This window comes from Dermacentor albipictus, chromosome 1, assembly GCF_038994185.2.
Source record: "Dermacentor albipictus isolate Rhodes 1998 colony chromosome 1, USDA_Dalb.pri_finalv2, whole genome shotgun sequence".
Lineage (NCBI taxonomy): Eukaryota > Metazoa > Arthropoda > Arachnida > Ixodida > Ixodidae > Dermacentor > Dermacentor albipictus.
In genome coordinates this window covers 192,744,179-192,766,728 of record NC_091821.1, presented here as the reverse complement: position 1 = coordinate 192,766,728, position 22,550 = coordinate 192,744,179, and the positions used below count along the sequence as shown (strand labels likewise).

Sequence of the window (22,550 nt, the reverse complement as noted above, 5' to 3'; positions counted from 1 at the left end):
GGTTTCCAGGAATTTCACCAGTCATGCTCACGTGGTGGGCCTCTAAGTCTACAATTCTGTGCTTTGGTGTGCAGTAATGAGTGATTTCTAATTATTCCACAGACATTTCAATAACTCAACTTGTAACTAAACTTATGCTCCGATATTATATCTATAATGAACCCCATGAATTTTGTACTGTACTTATCTTTTTCTTTTTTAATTTTTCTCCAATTTATTTTCAATTTCCTCCCCGGTCATTTTTGGTGGTGAACCGGAAGAGCAGCGCAAGAAACAAAGAGTCTCACTGGATGCTTATGCCACTAAAAACAAAAAGCTGCAACACGATAGGAGTTGGAAGGCGCATTAATGTGAACAAGTAGTCTCTTTCTGGCACGTGCACAGCTTGTACAGACCTCAGAGCAAGTGTGTGCCTGGCCGTACACCCGTGCCCTGTACAGACACATACCGACAATGACACTGTATGCCACCGTTCCAAGCATATATCATCTGTGGTGGGATGAAATGCGATGCTGCAGTGCAAGAGCGATCACGATACCGTAATTCCCGAGTGTGCACCAATAACCATGTAGCAGTGCATCCTTTCAGATCATAGATAATGTACCTCGAGCCTCCACACCATATGCATAAGCTTGCCAATTACAGCAGTGCCCGTCAGTAAAGTGCACAGTGTATCCGAGATCTGCACATGCTGGCATCTTCACGATACTACATTGTCGATGTCCTGAACCAGTCACGAATTTTATCACTTTCCTTGTATTCTCATTGACTTCTTGATCACTATCTGGGTTTAAGAGGTGTTTTAAGCAAACCTGCCTTTCGGCAGCAATTTTTTTTCCTGAATCCTTCAAGACTGTCATGACTACGGCCATCGCAACGTGTGTAATCTCCCGATCTTGGAAGAACAAATTTGTGTTTCTGCAAGCCACCATTACTGCAAGTGATGTTGATAACCAGGTGTAGATTTGGAACCCCAGCTATACAGGCAGATCTGGTGCTGTCGAGGCCAGTGGTGGCACTAATGGCACGCATAATTTTTCAGAGCTTAGTAAATGTGTGCAATATTTCAGGTCAAAAATTCGTTTCTTTAAGGTGCTACTTACACAAAGAACAGATAAAATTCTGCCCATTATTTTGAAATATTCAATCATGAAATTCAAACTGCAGAAACAGTTTTACATAAAGCTTTTCACTAGGGATTCTTTTAACTTTCGTTAACATAAAAAAAGAAATTGCTGATATGAAGTTCATAATATTGAGGTTTCACTATACAAATTTCATGAAATGCCCATAACATGCCCCAAAACCAACAGCACAATTGCCTATGGACAAATGCAAGCAAGGGCTACTGTAGTCACTTTTACTTACTTCCCTTAATGAATACACCATTTTCACTGCACTCTACCTTGTTTTCAATAATGTTCGTAAATGCAAATAAATAAAATAAAGACAAATCAGTAACTTAATTTTGGAATGGGCACCATGTGCATAAATTTTAGCACGAGTGTTAAGAATGAAAGCAACAGCAATATATAAAAACTGTATTTATTCTACACTTTAATAGAGGAAAATGATCCCTTGAAAAAACTGTAAAATTAACAGTGGCATTTGTCACCAGCTATCTTACAAATAGTAACTTCAAGCTGTTAATAAGTTGACTAGCCAGTCAATATAGCATTGCAATGCCAAAGTCTGTTCGAAGCTTAGCCTATGCACTGTACATTATTCAATTTGGTATACGAATACAAAAATATAGGAAGTCAGGAAAACAGGCTCATGCAGCTTTCTTCTCGTTCACTGAGCCATCGTTTAACCCATAGTAGGACTTGTGCGCCATTCCAACAAAAAGACCTGTTTCAACAACACCTGCAAGTGTAAAAAAACACCACATCAATATGAGTAAGCAGGACTAATTCACACACTAATGACCAGAGAAAGCAATGAGTTTGAACAGTTGTGCCATTACTGCAAACATTTATCACATTTACTTCTAATGCAAACTTCCCATTCGAAATAAAAGAAATAACTGTACAGCTTACATTTTATTATATTTATCGCTACAATGGGGCAGCAAAAAGTCGTATGGTAGATTACCCAGCCAAGCAAGATGAGGAAGCTATAGGGATATACATTACACTTGGAGAGCAGATAAGCATTGCCAAGATAACTTTTGAGCACATAGTTCTCTAGATAATCCAAAAGAAAACAATTACAGCAACATAACAATGAAAGGAATGAGGAGACATTTCAGCAAACAGTCAAGAACAACTCAGTTCTTTTACATATTGCGGCCCTTAAGCACTTTTTGTCCTATATTTATTTAGTAGTATAAGTTAAAGAAGGAAACAATGTGCCAGAAAAGCTTAAATGAAGCTTAGGTGATACTTAAATGAAGATGTTCAAGGCAAGCTTCCCTCCTTCCTAGTTGGCTTAAAATTTTTTTTAAAATCTGTATTCCTCAAGTTATGGTGCTGAAAACTTGTTATACAGTTGACTCCCATTAAAATGAACCCAATCGAGCTGAAGTTTCACATATGAGGAACAATGTAGGAACATTTGGTTGGTTTGCTGTGATCCGGTGAAAAAAGAAATCCGTTTAACACGAACCATTAATTCAGTAGAGCTGAATTCCTGCAACCACCACTGATGCCTGCTACATGCTCAGTACACACCAACAGACTTGGAGGAGACAACACTTCTAGCGACACAAGGAGTAAATGGTGTTTCAGTAGCCATGAAAAGCTCAACCAGTGACAATGATGCAGAAACTCACAGGGCTGACACAATAGAAACACTAATTGAGGAAATCCTCAAGGTGTCTCTGCAGGCCAATACAATTATTGTGAGGACAATGCCCAGGAGCTACAAGGACACACAGCGTTACTGCACAATGCAGCTGATAATGTCCTGAATGCTTTTGTGCATCTTTTCCTTAACAACATGAGGACGCTGAAGAATTCATGAGCAAGTCAGGTGAAATGTCATGTTTTGTAACTGCCCGCAAGTTTGCACAGTGCCGGCAAGCAACTAATACAGTAGACTTCTGTTAATTCGACTTCATTTAATTAGATTTTTGGGTTAATTCAATCCCGACCAAAAGTCCCGGCCGGTGCCCATGAATTTTTTTGGGGCCCAAAGGTTTGTCATTTCGATTCGAAAATTGGCCTTCGCTGAATAATTTGAACTTGGCCAGCCAGTGCACACACAAACCCTTTAGTGGCAGTGTCTGTCTCGGCATAGCTCAGGGGCCAGTGAATGTGTTGAACAAACATCATTTCCCATCAAAAATGCCTATTTTCGGCCTGCCCTAGAAAAATTTTCATATAATAAACGTAGCTCACAATGTCTAATTGCAGTATTTATGCAATTCTAATACCTTTTCTTTTCCAAGAAAATTGGACTGGGAAATGCAACTGGACCGAGAAGCGAAATGCAATTGCATACGAAACCAAAACAGCCTTCACAGTGTTCATATGCTTTACCGCACAACACAAATGTACTGCAGCGAAGCTGACTTTAGAAAACTGGCCATTATTGTGCAATACGTATTTTTCTTGCTAAAAAATAGAGTACGCATTAGATTTCGAATTTGTTAAGGAGCTTCAATGTAATTTCTATGCTACTTTTCTACTTTAAACACATAGAAAGTGGGCCCGCGTTTGATTCAGAGGCGTGTTACGGTTCTTGAAGATACTTCCAAATGAATCGGTGGTTTGTTTTGACGCTTTTTATGCATCTTGTTTAATTCGACCTGCCAGATAATTCAATCAACGTTGTCGGTCCTGTCTAGGTCGAATTAATGGATGTCGACTGCACCTATTATTGAGGTGTGCAATAAGCAATGTTCCCTATCATGTACGCCAAATACATGTCTTCTTACATCTCCCTCTTGGTTTCAATGCTATATTGTTTATATGGTGTCATAGATATTTGGGTGCACCAGGAATAGTAGATCTTTAGTTTTGCAAATCAATTTTGTTGTAATGAACTTTTGATAGGACGAACAGATTTCCCAGAATCCCTCCGAGTTAATCTTAATGAGACTATGCAATATTATGTGCTTATTTTGGATATAAGGTACATCTTGATTTATCTTAGTTAGATTTTTATGCAAGTTTACTTATTTTCTGGGATATTTCACAAAAAAAATTGTTCAGGTTTCACCCAACAGGGTATCAGTGCCTTCTACACAATAGTAAAATATCCAACAGGACCAACCTTATTGCTCTGTCTACCCTAGCATCTACACTAGACAGAACTCTCTACTGAGTATATAAGCTCAGAAAGTTTGTCTATTGGATTGTTTTTAATCATGCTGAAGCCACTGATACAACCGTTTAGTGAAAGCCGTTTTTCCAGAAAATTAATTAAAATAAACTTGCACAGAAACAAAACCAAATGAGTAACTCATATTCGAAGTAAGAACATAAAATTGCATGTATCTACATGTTTTCATCAGTGTAATTGAAAGAATGAAGTTATAAAAATTTTTTGTTCTAAGCCCCAACCAGACTACCATTGACAAAAGATTAACATGGGTATGTGGGCTCACTAACAATGTGTATAATAGGGTTTCACAATTTTAAACACGAATGCACCGAAATAGAATGCAAGATGGCACTAGACCACCCAGCGGCTATAGCACTGCCGAATTAGAGTACACTATTCCCAATATTCTGAAAATCAGACTAATAAAACCAACGACGCTAATTGCATAACCACCACTTTCCCACTAAAATTCACCTGAACCTGAATGTCGCACACAGTGTTCTGTAGTTGCACGGACACAATATGAGGCAGTTTTGTTGTTTTAGTGCAGCAAGTCGAAAATGTAGCCCTTAGGCCCAAATGGCACAGCTGTGCCACCCGTGACTTGAGTACAGTGGAACTCCTCTAATATGTTTTCCACAGGATCAAGAAAAAAAAAAAATGCAATACTCGACAAACGTATTGCACGAGCATGTCGTTAAAATCATGTGAATGAGCTGCTAAATATTAAAACAAAGACACTACGCACGATTCAGCCTCTAAAGGATTTAAAGTTGTCGACCGATAATGCAAACTTGACGGGTACTGCCTAAATGTCCAAGATACTGTATTTACTTGCATAATGAGCGCACTTGTGTAATGAACGCAGCTCCCACTTTTCCAATCAAGAAGTGTGTTGTTTCTTTTTCTCACATAATGATCACACGATGAACTTGCTGCCATGAAGTAGGAGACACACGCTATGATTCAACGTCTGATATGGCATTCAGTGGGTGCAATTGTGTTCGATGCTGTGTCGGACGCCAAATCGTACTGTGTGTCCTACTTTATTACAATAGCAATTATATGGACGCTCTAGGCACATTTGTGCCATCGTCATGGTTGTCGTCGTCACCGAGCCCCGCATGGTGTAGGTGTGAGTGAAAGCGCACAAGGGAAGCCGACAATCGCGGCTCAATCTGGCGCACTGTCTTTCGTCGCACAAAATGTCCCAGGAGGGGGGGGGGGAGGGGAGGAGGCGTTGTACTCCGGCAGCAACTGCATAATGCATAACTGGGCCCAGGGGCACCGATGATCGCGGCTCAATCTCCCATGTACAAGGAAAGCGGGTAAACATGCCATCTTCGGTCGCATGCATGGCGCAGGGGGGAGGGGGGGGGCCACGGCGTTTTACTATGGCGGCAGCAATTGAGCATTGCGCTGAAGCACAAAACAGCTATATGCTAAAGCTTGCGTGGCTGCGGTACACCCATCTTCAAAGCGATCTGTATCAGGGGCTGAGTCAATGGCAGCTCATATCTTTGTGCATGCTGCATTCGCACCACTCTGTTTGCGTTGAAACAAAGGTTTGCAAGTTTATACTGTCGATAAAACTACTATCCTTACTTTGTGTAGCTGTCTACACATTTTCTATCGCAATTGATGGTTCGCATTCCGAGTGAAACTGACTTTTTTAGCTGTGGCTGCGTAGAAAAAATATTGCTTAAAATTTTACCCTACATAATGAACTTTGCGCATACTTTTCTGTAAAAAAAAAGGGCATCAATTGTGCGACTAAATATGGTACATGGATTCTGCAAAGAATGTGTTACTTATTCCAAAAGTGGCCAAAAAAGGTGTGTCATATTCTCAGATCACCACTTCTAGGGATACATTATCTTTTGCTAGATGTTGCGTGATTAGAACTAGACGCATCGGAGAGACTACGAGTGAAGGCTTTCTTGGCACAGTGCCGAGCTCGCTGTCTTATCACAGTGCCGGATCGCTATTGTTTGCCAAGGCACCCAGCGCTACGTACTTATAGAAGTATCTTCCAAAGTGATCATCTGAGAATACAGTCCAAGTTTGTCACTGCAATGCTGCGTGCACGTACGCTTGCCTGCAACCTGGTCAATTCATATTTCGACCATTGTCATGCTGTCACTACATATAGACAACAGTACAGTCGTTGCATGCATCCAATCTACATGAGCTAGCAATATAACGAAGTCAACTGAGTTGCAACAGCCAAATGATAACAGCTTTCTTGCAATAATACATTGTCCGGCACTTCTCTCATCGATGCCGACATCAAGAGTGGAGTTGACGCCGCCACTTGAAACTGCCTGAAAGGTTGCCCGAAATTGAGTTGCTACTGAACAGGCAAATGAAAAAAGACTGGACACGCAGAACTCGCATGACAAACAGCAAATGAAGCACATGCAGGTGATGCAGTCTTTCAACACTTTGCGACATGCCTTAGCGTATCCTGCAGTCTGGGTGCGTTCGGCAACTAATGGATCGACTACGCTTTACTAGTTTTGGGTTGAAGGAGGAACCAGTGCGTGACATGGCCAACAACACATTAAAACCAAAATATAGCTATTTTTTCCAATGTGTCGCCAAATTGGCACGTGGTCGTGCAGCCCAATATCAAGCGGCTTGCTGCAAGGTGTCCAAAATTTTAGAAATTTCAGCCAAGATGGTGGTACATCAAAAGCACACAGTTGGTGGTGGTCGAAAGTATGCAGATATAGGGTATACAGCACAGTCGGTTAACGATTTTCTTTTAGATTTTTTACTTTATAGATGGTACAACTAATATTTCTTAAATTATGCACCAAAGACGCAATATGAAATGCAGGAATGTTTTGGAAACAACAATTTATCAAGGATTACAATACAAGGCTGTCTATGAGGCTTTTGCAGGGACCAAGCTTTAGCAATGTTATACCCAAGAACATGTATGATGAGGAATGTATCAGCAGGGTTCTACTGTGCAAGAAAGCTGAACTATGCTTGAAACAGCTTTTAAGTAGGTCCTGAAATGAAATTATGGGGTTTTACGTGCTAAAACCACTTTCCGATTATGAGGCACACCGTAGTGGAGAACTCCGGAAATTTTGACCACCTGGGGTTCTTTAACGTGCACCTAAATCTAAGCACACGGGTGTTTTCGCATTTCGCCCCCACCGAAATGCGGCCGCCGTGGCCGGGATTCGATTCCGCGACCTCGTGCTCAGCAGCCCAACACCATAGCCACTGAGCAACCACGGCGGGTTTTAAGTAGGTCCTGTCAGTCAACTGCAACCATACAAAAAGGCGGATTACAAAGCATATGCAGCAGACGCAACTTACCAGGAATCATCTTCAGTGCGGTGTTAACAGTCAACCAGTCCTTCTGTGGGGTAAACTTGCAGTCAAGTATGAAGTTTCCATTGTCGGTTACAACTGGTCCCTTCACAAATACAAAAGAAAACAAAATTTCAACTCTGACAGTAAATAACCCAGTTAACATAATGTGACAAATTAAAATTCACTGTATTTGCATAACATGAAGCAAAAATGCTATTTCTATACCCTACTTGCTCAACAATACTTTTCACGTCTGCCTATATTCACTCAAGGAAGGAGCTAACGAAAAAAATGTTCATTACATACAAAGGTCAGTAGGAAAATGTTGCAATACGACTTAGCCAACGGTCACACTTCATTGCAAGTACACACAGATTGAGATATGTCTTAATTTATGTTATAGATAGTAGCACAGGCCCTGAGCACATGCCTTGCGAGCTGTGGGAATGTGAAGTGCTCACATGCCATCATGGTCGGAAGTCGAATACCGGGCAGTTTAGAGCGACAACTTTGCTTGCGGTTTGAGTGTGGATAAGTGTCAGGAAGAAACGATTCCTGTGCTTGGGTGATGACTGCTCTCACTGCAGGTCAATATACAGTGAAACCTCATTAAACCGTAGTTGGCCGGAGCTCAGAAAAGTAGCTACTAAACGGTAGTACTGCTTAACCGAAATAGCATGAGATCGTCCACTTACTTGTCGAATACGGAACTCGGAAAGGGTGCGGTGAAAGGGGAAAAGACATGCAGTATTTATTCACTTCGCACGACAAAAGTGTTATTTTTGTTTGATGCCGCAGCGGCCTAGCAGCGACAACAGCGGCCTCAAACTTCCTGAAGCTGCGAGCCAGCTTTTCAGCCAGCATCCTCTTCTCGGCAAAAACTCGTTGGCATTGCATGTTCTCTATGCACGTGGGCGCTAGCGCTGCAGAACTCACGGGGCGCCTTTTTCATTGTGGAGTGCTGTTCTCGCCGCGATGTTTGCATTCATGAGGCTGACGTAAGGCGCAGCTTCCGCCACTGTCAGGCCTGAATCGCCCGTGCTGTCACTTTCCGTGTCGCCCTCATCACTGTCGCTAGCCGACACTTCGGCAACAACAGAGGCAATGATGGCGAAAAGTCAAACCTCGTAGCCGACATCTCTGCACGGTCGCGGCAGCACTGCTGAGCAACTTCACATGCCAAATGCCACACACCGTAGTGAACAGTAGATCCCTGTAGCGTGCAAGCGCCGACTTCTTCGTATCACATTCGATAGCACAAACGATGTCTAATTTTTCTTTTATGATGAGCACACGGTGTCTTTTTTATCCAAGCTTCAGTATGGCGCGAGTCCTTGTTTGCGCAACGCCATAACGCTCTCTGGCACGGCGTCATGCACAGCACCGAAATGATGTTGATGTGGCTTCCACGCAAATGCACAGGGCGCTTGGAGGCCGTTGTTCTGATCTCTGAGGCTTGTTCTGCCAGGCCACCCGATGGAGACGTCGCACCGCTATGTTTGCACAACGAAATATGGAAATGCTACATTTTAATAGATATGTACGCAATAAACTGGTACTGTTTATCTGGATACAAAACACATTATGTTTGAAGGCCGCTGAGTCAGGGATTTGACTTTACTATGTACTTTTAAAACGAAACTACTGTTTAAGCGGGTACGGTTTAACGAGGTTTTACTGTATTCAGATGGTATCGGCAGTTCCAGAGAGAAAATTTCAATGTTCAAAATGCATGAAGGTAAGGATGGCCAGTTTCGTCTGTCACAGTGCAGAACATCATCACTGTGCAGAAGATGCTAGAGAGAGACACGTGTGTGACCTATATTGTAGAATATTCCGGCACAGACAATTCATTCTAGTCTTCATGAACACTTTCAAGTGAGGAAAAGCGTATTCTCAGACTTTTCCGGTGGAAAGAGATGGTGGACGGTGCTCCCGTCGCAGATGGTTTTCAAGATACAGTGGCCCGGGCATGCGCGACCGCCTGCGCTGCCCAGGGTAGAACCCTCCTCCCCACACTTTCTTCCTACCCACGGCGCAACTTGTCCCCGTCGCAGATGGCTTTCAAGATACAGCGGCCCAGCATGTGGCCAACCGTGCTGCCCAACGTAGAATGTGCCTCCCCTCCCTGCTTTCTCCCTCCCCTGAAGCCTTGTGTGCGACGGAGGACGGCACGCTTCTCCCAGCTTTCCTCCCTTTCATATGCAAGATTGAGCCGTTATCGCCGGCTCACCCTTGCGCGCTTTTACTTGCACATACAGCATAAGGCACCCTGCAACAATTTTAACCCCCTCAAACTTTACAGGGAGCCTCACGGCGACACTGACCGCAGAAATGCGCTTGGAGTGTCCATATAATTGCCATCGCAATAAAATGACGGCATCTGCCAACCTCTGGTGACCATTAAGCAGTTGGTGTGCTTCACAAGTGTGGTCAGCATTTTCCAAGACAGTAAAGTGTCCCTGCACAGCAAGGTAGTTTTTTTTTTACTTTTGAGAACAATATTGCCATTGTGAGCAGTGTCGAGCGTGTGGAGACATTTTCATTGCTTGAAACACGCGACGCACTTGTACAGCACTAGACCTTGTGAACGGCTGACTATGTGTGTGAGATGATACCCATAAATCTATGGCTAGAGACAGATTCCAGAGTCGACCTTGAGCCGAAGCTAATGTTTCTGCTCATTGCACAGCCCAATGTTGCAGCGCAACAGACCACCAAGCAAGCTGGAGCGAGTGCCGAAACATCACGATGTCCTGCTACAACATGACTACCTTCTATGTCATTGTGTTATATGAGATACACCTCCTGGGAAAATGAACTAAAGCTGGTTCACAGAAACGCTATTATAGTAACTTATTTAGAGTGGTCCAAGGCTAGCCAGTATATTTTCTAGTTCCAAGGTCCACGACCTTCATTTGATGCAAAATATTGCTGCTTATAGCAACAGCCAAATGATCTTTAGTTTCTTCTGCAGAAAACTGTACTTTGGATAATTCATGCTGGTATATGAGGGCCCATTGTAACAGAGCTTCACTGTACACGACTCCTTTTGCGCATCGCTTTAAAAAACATCTGTTATTCGCAGATGTTCCAGTATTTACTTACACATTTCCTAGCTGCCTGCCGCAATTCTGCCTTATGCCCAAGCAACTTTTCTATTTTCCTTTGCACAGGGACATAGGACATGGGTATAACCTCGACAGGAATGCCCTTCTTCCAGTTCTCGCCAAGGGTCGAGGAATCTTTCCTGCACAAAGATAATGGACTGCATGTGATTTATCATACATTTCTTGCACGGCAAAGCAACATAGTGAAAAATTATTCAGTGACATAAGCCAGCAAGTTAGCCAGGAAATTAAATGTGATCACTGCTGCATATAACAGCCTGCAAAGTATTCGTTACTGCAGTGGAACCTCGTGAATATTTATACGATGGGAACGTGGCACAACACGCACTAAATAGTAGTACACACTAACCGGCAAATATAAATTTGTGTCTCTTTTTCTGTGCTGTCAAGAGAAAATGAAGAAATGCTACGCCACAGTAAATGTACCTAAAATATACAATAAGCGTTTTTTTTTTTTTTTTCACTGCACAGTGAAAAAAAGATTCCGGCTCACTTGCATGACTGTGCCGTAGAGCACAGGCAATACCAAGCAGCATACCAAGCTGTGCAAGGAGCACAGCAGCAGAGGGGACAATGTATCGACTTGTCGAAATTTCTCCGATACGCATATATGTAATTTTGTACAACATGCTAAGTGACAACTGGCACTGCTTCATTGAAACACAGCACCCACTGCTGCATGGTGCCAGTCATCTCACGATTCGTATGGCATGCATTGCCTGTTAGGCGCATGCTATTTTTGTGCTACGATGCAAGCTGTACACGTGCATTTTCCAGCAGGCTGCACCCGCATTCTTTGGGAGTGTCTACAGAGTAAGCTAGTCATCTGTGTCTGTACCACTTCTCCCCATGCATGCAGTGCACAAGTGTGGTATGCAGCTTGTTGTGCTAAGCAGCGACGGTGGACTTCTTTCGTTTCTGCAAATGACACACACTTGGACAGTTTTGTGTTATTACAGTTTTCGTGTTACAACACTTGGCAACCTCTAATGGCTGTCCCAAAATTAATTAAATACACACAAGTTCACCAAGATTTTCCCATCAGCATGTTCACGAAGACCCATTCTGTGCAATAAAGCTATTGGTTTTATTTTTTAGATGCAGAAATGAGCATAAAATATATTTTTATAACTTTCCTATGCATATTGTCTTACTAACGACGTTAGCAAAAAAACATTTTTTTTATGAGGTGCAGATAAAAATGGACAGCTTTATTGCACTCATCAATGTTTCAGGATCTAAGTGCAAAAGACAATGATTTTGTCTTTATTCGTTGTGAAATGACACTGGGATGACTGAAAGCAACTGCACAAAAAAATGAAAGCTGAGAAAACGAAGCTCGAAGTTTCATTTGTTGTAAACGTTTAAATATTTACTTTCAGCACCTAAAAGCTGCCTGGGATGTAGTCTTTTGCCTGTGAGGACATATTTTCTTTACATTTTGATGTAGTTTTTCGCTTCTTTGCAGCAGTTTCGTGCAGCTTAGTTGCCTTTTTGATTCATCATGCCTCCATGCGTTGTGCAAAGGTAGATGATAGCGCAACCTCTTCAGTAGTGAGAGTTGGAGCTGAAATCCGCAGCTGAATGTATGATGCGAAAACTTCTGCTTTCGCCGATGTCACGTTGCCATCACGACCACACGCGGACGCCCTGCCACCACAGCTTAAGGTCGTGTTGTCACCAATCACATTGACTGGAACATGCAGCTCACTGCTGCGAAAATGCACATGAGAGAGGGTCATCAGCAATTCGAATCTGTTACTGCCAATAGGAGCACGCGCTGTGCTGCACGTGACTACTGCGCCCAATCGTAATGCCACTTTTGCCTTTTTTTCACTCGCGTTTGCTGGTTTATTTTTCGGTGGAGAAATACATCGCTGTGGCTATCTTGAGCTCCGATCTCTTCGGTTTACGATGATACTAAGATGGCAACGCTGAGTCAAAGGACAGCCGAATGAGCCGCGGTGTAACGGCACTTTGCAAAGTCAGATGTTTTCGCAATTTTAGATGACAGCACTCTAGGATAGTGCTGTTTTTTCTATTTCTACTGTGTACATTGTTATGATATTTCACCACGAGGTAAATATAGGTCCGTGGACCATGAGAAAAATTAATTGGAAACTTGGAAATTTTGACAATTTGACCACTTCAATTGCCGTGTCCCCCTTAAACAGATGTAGCATACTGAAGAGGAAGCTTTAGCTCAGGGCTCTTATCTAAATACATGGGAAAAGAGACATTTTTCTTGGCAATCACTGCACGAAATTTCATGCAGTTTGTTGCATTTAAAAGAAAGTTAGAATCTAGTGCCTGTTGGTAGCGAATTCGATTTAGGCCATCAATTTTTAAATAAAAATTGTTGAAAATCGCAAGTTTTCAGAAACCCAAGCTACCAAGTTTACAACTCCACCTCAGCAATGAAATACGATATCACAATTCTGTAAAATGCATCAATAGCACATCCGAAGTGGACACAATTTACTTATTATACATGGCCTCAAACAAACCACTAACATGCAAGTAGTCTTTAGCAAAGCCCTTATAAACGATAAAACAAATTCATGTAAGATATAAAGTAATTATCAAACTTTTCCGCTTTGGATGCTCCAACAGATGCAGTTTACAGAAATGTGATATCTGTTCTTGGTGCAGAGCTACGAATTTGTGAACTTCGTGCTTCTATTTTTTTTTTTTTTGAACTTGCTAATTTTTAAATATTTGGTACAAACAATTTGGTTTTTAATCAAAATTTTACTTTCAACAGTCACTAGAACTTAACTTTCCATCTCAAATGCGACAAACTTCATTTTAGTTGGCCCAGTGGTTATCCAAGAAAGGCAGTTCTGCATTTTATGTGTATTTGAATAGGCCACATCGGAGTTCGGCCCGAGCTAAAGCTTCATCGTAAGAACGATTCTGACAAAGCAACTTTCAAACTATGAGATAATATAATCTGCTGAGTATTTCTTGTACAACTGCTGAAGATGAGGATAGGAAGCTGGGAAAGTTTGTATTGGTTCATGGCAATAAAACCAGTGCACTGAAAACAACAACAAAGGTTTACCAATTTACGAGTGAAATTTGCAAGGCCTTTAGAACACGCAGAAAGTAGGACCAAGTTATGCGAGTCAGCTTTAAAAGCTCCCCAGGTTGCACTCATGTGTACAGGGGTATATTTGTGCGTTCTCTGCAATAAATTTCAGTTGGAAGTCTGCGCTTGTCTTCACCACTCCTTTGTTGTCTCTGTCAGCCGAGCTGTGCACATCGCTATTACTAGAGTTCTGCATTTTTGTAGTTTATTTTATGGCAAATCAAAGTTGTTCAGACTTTATTTTTTCATCAAAAATCAAGAGCTCATCAGACCTTTCTTTTACGGTAGAATTAAATTCAGAGCCTACCTGCCTTTTTGAAATTATTCACTTTTTAGTTTCACCCTTGACCTAAAGATAGCAATGATTAGAAAAAAAAGCAGTGCAGTAGACCTTGGCTAACTCGGGTCTTGGAAATTCAATTTTTAGGTTAGTTTGTTCCCAACAGACGATCCCAGCTGGTGCCCATACATTTCTATGAGCCCAAGCTTTCGATATTTGGATCGTAAAATTGACCTTCACTGGATCAATTAAACTTGATCAGCGCACATGCAACTGACCCCACTAATGACCCCCCAATAGTGACCCCTTTAGCAGCAGTGTCTGTCCTGGAGAAGCATTGGGGACAGTGTACGCTTCTAACACACGTTATCCCCCATATTTTCGGCCTGCCCAAGGAAGGTTTTCAAGTGATAATGGTAGCTTACAAAGAACGATTATAGTATTTACCCAATCCACCTTTTCCATTTTCCCGTGGTGCCCCTCTGCCACATGCCTCTGGAAACGTATTGGAAGGGTGCCGGGGCTTTCACTGGTTGATTTGTGTACTTGCGCACTAGTTGAGTGCACATCGTTGTGCATTTCGTGGATCGCAGACCATTATTAATGGCTTCTTTAGAGCAGCATGTCGTTCCTGGAAGCCATGTAGCACTCACTGACTACTGGGTGAGGCCTGAGTGCGCTGTTGCACAAACAGCGTGGCCGACAAAGGCCCGCCAAGTTCTGTTCACCAACACGGCTGCCTTGGAGTTTGTTGTCACTGATTTCAGCACTTAAAGCTCAGTTTATATATTCTTTTTACCCGTTATTTAGACATGTCGCATATTCAAGAAGTCTTCGAGCGCAGCCTTCCGTATCAGATCTGTCAAGGCAGTGCACTTGTTTACATCGACATCTACAGCCACAGATCATTGTCAGTGCAAATATTGGGGAAAATGTGCATCGCTGAAATGAAATAGTGTCAAAAAGTAGCAAAAGATGCATATCTGCGCATATGTGCTATGTTGTTCCACCCCAAGACTTATTGTTCCCCCATGAGCAGCCGAACTACCTAAACGACAACTTTGATCCAGATTTTATATATATATATATATATATATATATATATATATATATATATATATATATATATATATATATATTACGCACCATTATTTATTACCGATTCTTGCTTTTCTTTGACTCCATCATACTTACAATTTGCAAGTGCCATAAAGCATTATTAGAGAAAACTGTGCTCACATACGCGCACATTTATAGGCCGTGTTGCTCTTTCGCGATAATGCAGATGCCATCATTGACACCGTTGGTATAACTGAGCGAGACGGTTGTTTATGCTGCTGTATACCAAATGCACCGCCACTTGTTTGCCATTTGATGCAGGGGTAAACATGCATCTTTCAAGTTGAGAAATGTATCCGCATAACCACACATACAGACCCACCCATCTACGCAGCAAATACTGTACAACCGGCAGCCTACGGGCACGGTGACGTACAGATGCTAGCACAGCATTGTGTCGCCGATTGGCGCTTATTGTGTATGCGCCGTGCGAAATGAAGCGTAGTTGATTCTAAATCGCTAAGACCAGTACTGATCTATAAAAGCAGTTTCCTTCATCCTAACTGCTTACTTGTCAGTTCAGGTTCATCGGTAACAGGGGCATGAACTCGCCGGATGCCAGGCTTAACCTTGACTGAACAGGATCAACATTGGTTCAAACTTCATGTGCATGAATTGAGAGGGTTGAAGCTTGTGCATTTCAACTTGGAAAGCATGTTTGACTCATTTTGATCGCGATTAATTACATAAGTAAGAGAAGACACTGTCACTATCACATTGTCGATTCAACAGCCGATCGCACAGGGTTCGGTCAGACAATGGTTGGTCTGCAGATTTTGTCGGTGCCGTCGATCAGAAAGCCTGTCGCAGTACAACTTGCGCTCATCGGTTGCGTCGTTGTCAGCCTGGTATGATAAAATGGTTTCAGCGACGCGCAAGAGTAGGTGAATCGTTGGCGTGAGCGTCTTATCAGTCCCGTATCGACCAAGTGTTCCCGCGCCTTAAACGAATACGTGAAGTCAGGCATGCTCAGCCCCCACCAGCAAGTGAGGGGCCGATACTGCAAGAAGACTTCGTCAGCAACCTGATGTTATTAAGTGTCGCCCAAGTGTAACGCACGAGTTTTTTGTTAAATTCGCTAGCCATCAATGAAAGGCGGCTACTACCTGGCTCATGGTGCAGTCCGGACAACTCGGACGAAGCCCTGGCCACTTTCTGTTTTAAAGTGGAGTTTTAGTTCTAAGCTACACACGTTTCGAAACCACACCATCGTCGAGCTAACATTGGAGTTTCAACGCAATACATGGCACGAGTGTTTGTAACAGCGAGTGTCCGAGCGCTTTTTTTTTTCATGGGACTTTCCAGCATGCGACCCTTCCAAAATGTTTCACAACTAATCTGCTAGGGCAGGGCGCATGCACCATCGCGCCATGAAAAAGGCGGATTCTAACACGTGCCTTCTTTCCCCAAGAAAATTGGCCTAGGAATTGCCTGCGCAGTGCAATTGGATACCAAACCAAAACCATGTCGCCGAGTTCGCAACAGCCTACTGTAAGAGCCAGCCTACTGCAGAGCCAGTTCAGCCAGTATTACGTTTCCTCTCCATTGCCATCGCAAGATGGCGGCAGAAGTAGATCCATAGTTCTCATGCAATGTGATAACAATAGCATGCTACTTTCAGTCTTTGATTACGAAAGTTCATTCAAAAGATGTTACTTGGAATGCTAAGCTGCAGTAGAACCTCATTATTCAACCTTCATTCATTCTGAAAATATGATAATTTGGACTCGTCCTCTTGTCCCAGCAGGCATGTGTATTTAATGCAATCAAACTCTCGTTAATTTGGACGTATTTGGCCGCACATCGATTAATTCAGATGACTCTCGGAGGTCAGCGAGCGCTGCAAATGTGCAATGCAAAAGAGCAAGAATGGTGTTAGCGTCCAACTGAAACGAAGCAGTGGAGTACCCATTGAAGAGTCATCTATAGAAGCTGTACGTGAATGACAGCAACACCAAGACGCTTCATGCCTATTTGTGCATTTAAAGCCTTTATTCTTGTGTTCACTGCCATGCATAACAACACTTTAGCTGCATGCCTTCATAACTGCATAGCTGCCATCCATGATCGCGTCAACAGCGACCACAGTTTTGTCTGGAGCAGTTGTCACTAACAGTAGTTCCGTTTTGACTCAGTGTGAGCGTCGACCAAGTAACTCCAGAACCACAAGGTTGGCATCCAGGATCGCATTGATAGTGTCAGCGGTTTCGTCCACAGTGATTGCGTCAAAAAAGTTGTTTTGTTTCGACTCGGTGCAAAGCTGTCGAGGATGAAAAGCACCAGCTACATCACGATTGATGGACGATCTGTTGGCGACCAGTTCACTAGAGAAAAAATAATGCTGAAAAAAATCATTGCAATGTGTGTGCAGTAGCGATAAGCATGTCTCAAATGAAGGCGCACACCGCGGCCAGACTACAAAGGAAGTTGCGAGACCTTCAACGCTGCAAGAGCCACTCAGTCACAAGATGGCTAGAACTGCCGCTCCCACACTGCTTTTGTACAAAATAGAAACAGGATTTGCACATTCATTCAGTAAATAAAAGTGTGTTGATGTAGTAAGCATTTGTTGATTGTTTTCTCGATACCCTCGATAATTCGACATTTGGTTATATTGAACATTGTTTCAGTCCTGTGAAATCCGAATTAACAAGGTTTTACTGCAGCCGCAACAAGTCGCGTCATGTGTTTTCAGTGTTCCGAAGAATTGCATGCATTAGAGGACCAAATAGCAAAGTGGTTAGCCTCAGGGCCACCATCCCATTTGTGGCTGTTGCGGAGACTGATAAATCAAGAATACCAAACACACAATGTACCACAGAGTTCACACACATCGATAAAGTACTGCCTAAAATTGATGAAAATGGGACATTAGGTGTAAATAGATTTCTATTCTGTGAGGGTAAGCTTTGCTGATTTCATTTTTTCTTTCTTATAGCCAGAAACGCAGGCATGCTACATATTTCTTGCTTTTGTTGAAAGATCAGGTATGCATTACTTTCTACTTTGTTCTAGAGTTGTAATGGCATACTTTAGTTTTTCTACTTTGAACACAGAGAAAGTGGGTTTTATCAGATTAATCCGAAAGCACAGAACCCTGGTTATGACTCTTGGTACCCAAATCAATTGAGATGGTGAACTGCTAACCGAATTCGATCCACGTATCAAGGAGTAATCTGACAAGCGTCTCTTTAGATGAGGCAACTTTGAAGGGGTACTGACAATGTTTTTTTTTCTCTCTTCAAATGATGTTTTCGTACTTCTAAATACTAGAAAAATACATTCAAGCCTCACAGCACCCTAAATAATTAATAAAGCAGGTTATCAACCACCTGTTTCAGTTTCATTTCTACTGTGCTGCGACGTTGTGATGCAGTATGTGGCCATATAGAAGCAGGACATTACGACATTTTGACTCTCACTCCAATTGCTCAGTCATCTGCTATGCTGCTACTTCTACCCTCACAGCATGCAGCATACAAGGACACCAAATATTAGAAAGATGACAAGTTATTAATCAAGACATTAAGTTAGGCTAGAATGGTAGACTGAATGGAATCTGAATCTATTTGCTTATGAGAGATCGTTTATTAAACACTACGCTTTTACCTCTGAATTCAGCCCTTGAGCTGCAGTGCCAATGATTGCTGTGCAAATCCATGGAATCTGTAGTAGTATTTGCATATACATGGGTTTTGTTAAGTATTAAACGTCTTTAGAGGCTGCCAGCTTGAGTTTCATCTCATTTGTGTGCTATAACATACTGACCAGAAGCTACCATGATCTACTATGTTGCATGGGGCTGGAATGGCATCCAAGTGGCATCACTGACTTTCTTCCATTTTTTAGATTATTTTTCTGATATTACAAGCATCTGCTATTGACAAAAGTGACCAATCTGGCATTCTACAATTGTAGCCTGCTTATCCAGCTGAACTTAATATTTTCTTTAGTGTTGCTTTAACTCTTCATTGCGAAAAAATTGTTTTTAATAGGTCATGGAAAAAATTATTTACCATTATAAATAATATTCCAGCACACATTGCAGCATAGCATATTGTGCATAATGAAATGCTCTTTCCAAAAACATACGTTGTCAAACAAAAAAAACTTCATTAGGTAAAACATAAAAATTCTAGAAAGCATCATTATTGCAGCCAGTTGATGAAAACAACAATAAAAAAACATGATATCGACAAAAATATTAATGTCGAAGGAAATTCAGAATGCACCTTTAAAAGAGAAATAACCCAGGAATAGTGTCTGAAAATATAAATGCACAGTACAGAACCTTCTTCAGATACAGAAAAGAAACTAAGACCAGTTTATCGCTCATGCCATGCGGTGAAGCAGTTCCTGGATTTTGTGAGGCATAGGTGCACTCCGCACTTTTTCCACAAAACGCCTGGTTTTTGTTTCAACTTTGTGGTCCTCGTAACACATGCTGCAGTTCTGCCTTTTCGACATCTTAAAATGGTCCGATGAGATGTCCAAGCAGCGCGCTTCACCAGTTCGTCTAGAGTCATGCACCTCTTCCGGTGTCGATCGCTCTCAGCGTAGCTGGGAAACTAGATTATGCATCCAAGCATACCTGTTTGCATTTTTACAGACTGTCTTTATCACCTCTACAGAAAAGAAGAGTAGAAAGAAATCCCACGACTTTGTAAACTGTCTTGTGCTGATCCATAGTGCTGGGCTAAGATGTGCTGCGGGCGACCTTCTCGGCATGAACAAAAGTTTCTCTGCTGCCGATGGCAGCACATCATAACCGAGCGAAGTATGCACCCTGAAGATAATCAGTAGAGCTCTCAGGTCATGCAAAAAGATTCGCAGATAAGTGCACACAAGGAAGGAGACCGCTCAAGGCCGTAAAGGAAACTCGCCGGTGAACAGTTGCGAAGGTCCTATGCTGACTGAAAACACTGTCGCTGTCGGAGCTTGAATCTGCTTTGCTGTCATCTTCGGAAGCATAACTCGAGTCCTCATCACTAAACTGAAGTGCGGATGCGACATAGTATTGAGCACGACACTTTTCTCGCGACACAGCCGCGCGAGACGACGCCATGGGAGCGACTTTCGATAACTGCACAGTGACACCGGCAGCACCCCTTGCCAGGATTTTACGAGAGAAGCGAAACCCAAACTCTAGGCAACTGGTTGAAAGTTGCAGGTCCACATGTTGGACATGCGGCAGACCTTCAGAAATACACTTTGGCGGAATAAAATGACTGGGACTCTAAACCAAAGCTCACTGGTGAACAGCTGGCATCATTTTCGGTTAATTATCACCGCTCAGCACTGTCGGACGGCAAAGCTGGCGATATAATTTAATTCTTGACTTGCTGGGAGTCATTTGATTACAAAATTGTGAAGCTAGTGCAGAGTAATTGTGAGCAGCATGCTTTTTTCTCGAGTGCAGCAGAAGGTGACAGCCACACAGCAGAAGGTGACAGCCACACCTCTTTTTGCTACCACATACGCACATTAGTTCGCAAAAATGTCTGTCAAAAGTCACAACATTGCCAGAGTGCAAAAATTTTAACGGATTCTGAAAGTTCAGTGCATGTACTAAGAGATTGCCTCAAGTGGATAAGAAACTGCTCCAACATGTCGAAATCGGCGATCTAAAGCATCAATCACCGGCGATTGATTTGAATAGGCGTGGTAACGAAAGAGTTAAGCTATGGCATCAAGACAACTGCCATTAACCTTGCAGGTAATCTGTGCCTTGCAATGGATTATAGGACACAGATATAAGCACAAAGGCTATCAGTGTTTTCAGAAGTGTTCCTTGATCACAGCTTCGAGAAATACCATATTTACTCGCATAATGATCACTCTTTTGTCAAAAAGGTTTACGCAAATTCAGGGTTGCGATCATTACGCTGGCTAAAGTTCCCGTGAAAAGAACTTTTCTTTCATAGTGTGTTTGCTGCGGGATGACAACAGGTCAACAAATAAGCAACTGCCGCTGTAACAGTAACAGTGCGGGACACCAAAACAAAGACTGCAGCCGGCGGAGCAAGCCAAACATGCCGAACGCAATTTTTTTTTCTTCTCCCGAGTACATTACGCGCATTGAAACAGTTTCTTCCATATCAGTAATGAAAGATATCATTAGTATCGGCAAGTTTGCGGCAATAACGTAGCCATGACCACTTTGAGGGGACAGAAACAAAGATGGGCGCACTTAGCTGCCAATGACAGAAACCCATGGCAGGCACGCTGCGGAAACTGCGGCACTTGTCTTCACTATGTTAATACGGTATCTTAATACGGCACGCTTCCCCTAAGCGTGGGTGAATATCTTAGCTGTGTCACAAGCGTCAGCGTATGAATACGGTACACTTCTAACGTATCAGTGTAAACGTGGCTACTATCGTTGCCGCTCGCAATTTGTTGCGTGTCCACGAGTGCAGACGAGGAGAAACGAAAAGTGCCTGTTTTGTTGTTGACCACAACCATTATAAAGCCTACAAATAATAAAGCCAAGGCAAGTTTGGTTGCAGCTTTTTTTTTTTTCATGGGAGTATGGAAAGTGATGACAGGAGTGAAATGGGGCATCTGCTTAAGAATGTTCGGTGCGTGCAGACCGCTTGGTATGTCTTGAAGAGTGATTCGCGTAGCATTTGAGAGCATTCGACAGATGGCAAGCGCGATGATCATTAGCTAGACTTGGCACACAACATATCGCTGTGGCATGTTCAGGGTGCGATCATTACACGGGAAAGGAAAAAAATTTAATTTTGACGACAAAATTCAGGGGTGCGATCATTACGCGAGTGCGATCATTATGCAAGTAAATACGGTAATGTGTCTGCAAGTTACGAGTGTCAAACAACATGTTGTCAATAACCGATGTCCTTTAGGTTTGTTTAGCTACAAAAAGAGGCATGACGTTGAACACAAATGCTTATTCAGAGATGAAACTGAAAAAAAGACACTTTGTAGTGGTTCTGTGAGCACAAAGCTGTTGTTTTTTTCCTTGCAGGTGGGAGAGACAGTTTAAAATGCTTAAACTAGCTACCCAAGTAAAGGAGCAACAGAACAGACTGTTAGATCTTTCCTAACGACACATGAACAGCGTGAAAAAGGATACAAACTCGGATAAGCACATAATGAAGAGCATGTTCATCTGTCCTCATGCAATTCTTTCAATTTGCCCAACTTGCTGTAGTGGCTGTTTCTATAAGTACCTGGTGCCTTCTGAACCTTCTTTAAAATACACTCTGCTAAATATCTTGTTTCTGCCCTAGATAAAAGGCTTGCCCTGCACTTACTCACCTATAAATCAATATCTCTGAATGCTTCATTCTTCTGAGCATAC

At 42.4% G+C, this 22,550-nt stretch overlaps 1 protein-coding gene across 5 annotated transcripts in view; it reads right to left on the bottom strand.

The window, feature by feature from the left end:
* Positions 1–1,529: 1,529 nt before the first annotated feature.
* Rpi (Ribose-5-phosphate isomerase) overlaps positions 1,530–22,550 on the bottom strand; it is a 39,836-nt gene continuing 18,815 nt past the window's right edge. For 3 of the 5 annotated variants that reach the window (XM_065426735.2, XM_065426732.2, XM_065426736.2), the window contains 3 exons: positions 10,711–10,870; positions 7,606–7,705; positions 1,530–1,866 (listed from right to left, as the gene is read on the bottom strand). In XM_065426735.2, the coding sequence (XP_065282807.1) occupies positions 1,775–1,866; positions 7,606–7,705; positions 10,711–10,870 (352 nt within the window). In that variant the 3' untranslated portion in view covers positions 1,530–1,774. Of the gene's footprint in view, positions 1,867–7,605; positions 7,706–10,710; positions 10,871–17,192; positions 17,548–22,550 lie in introns of those variants that run through there. The other 2 variants (XM_065426733.2, XM_065426734.2) reach the window with 2 other exon arrangements.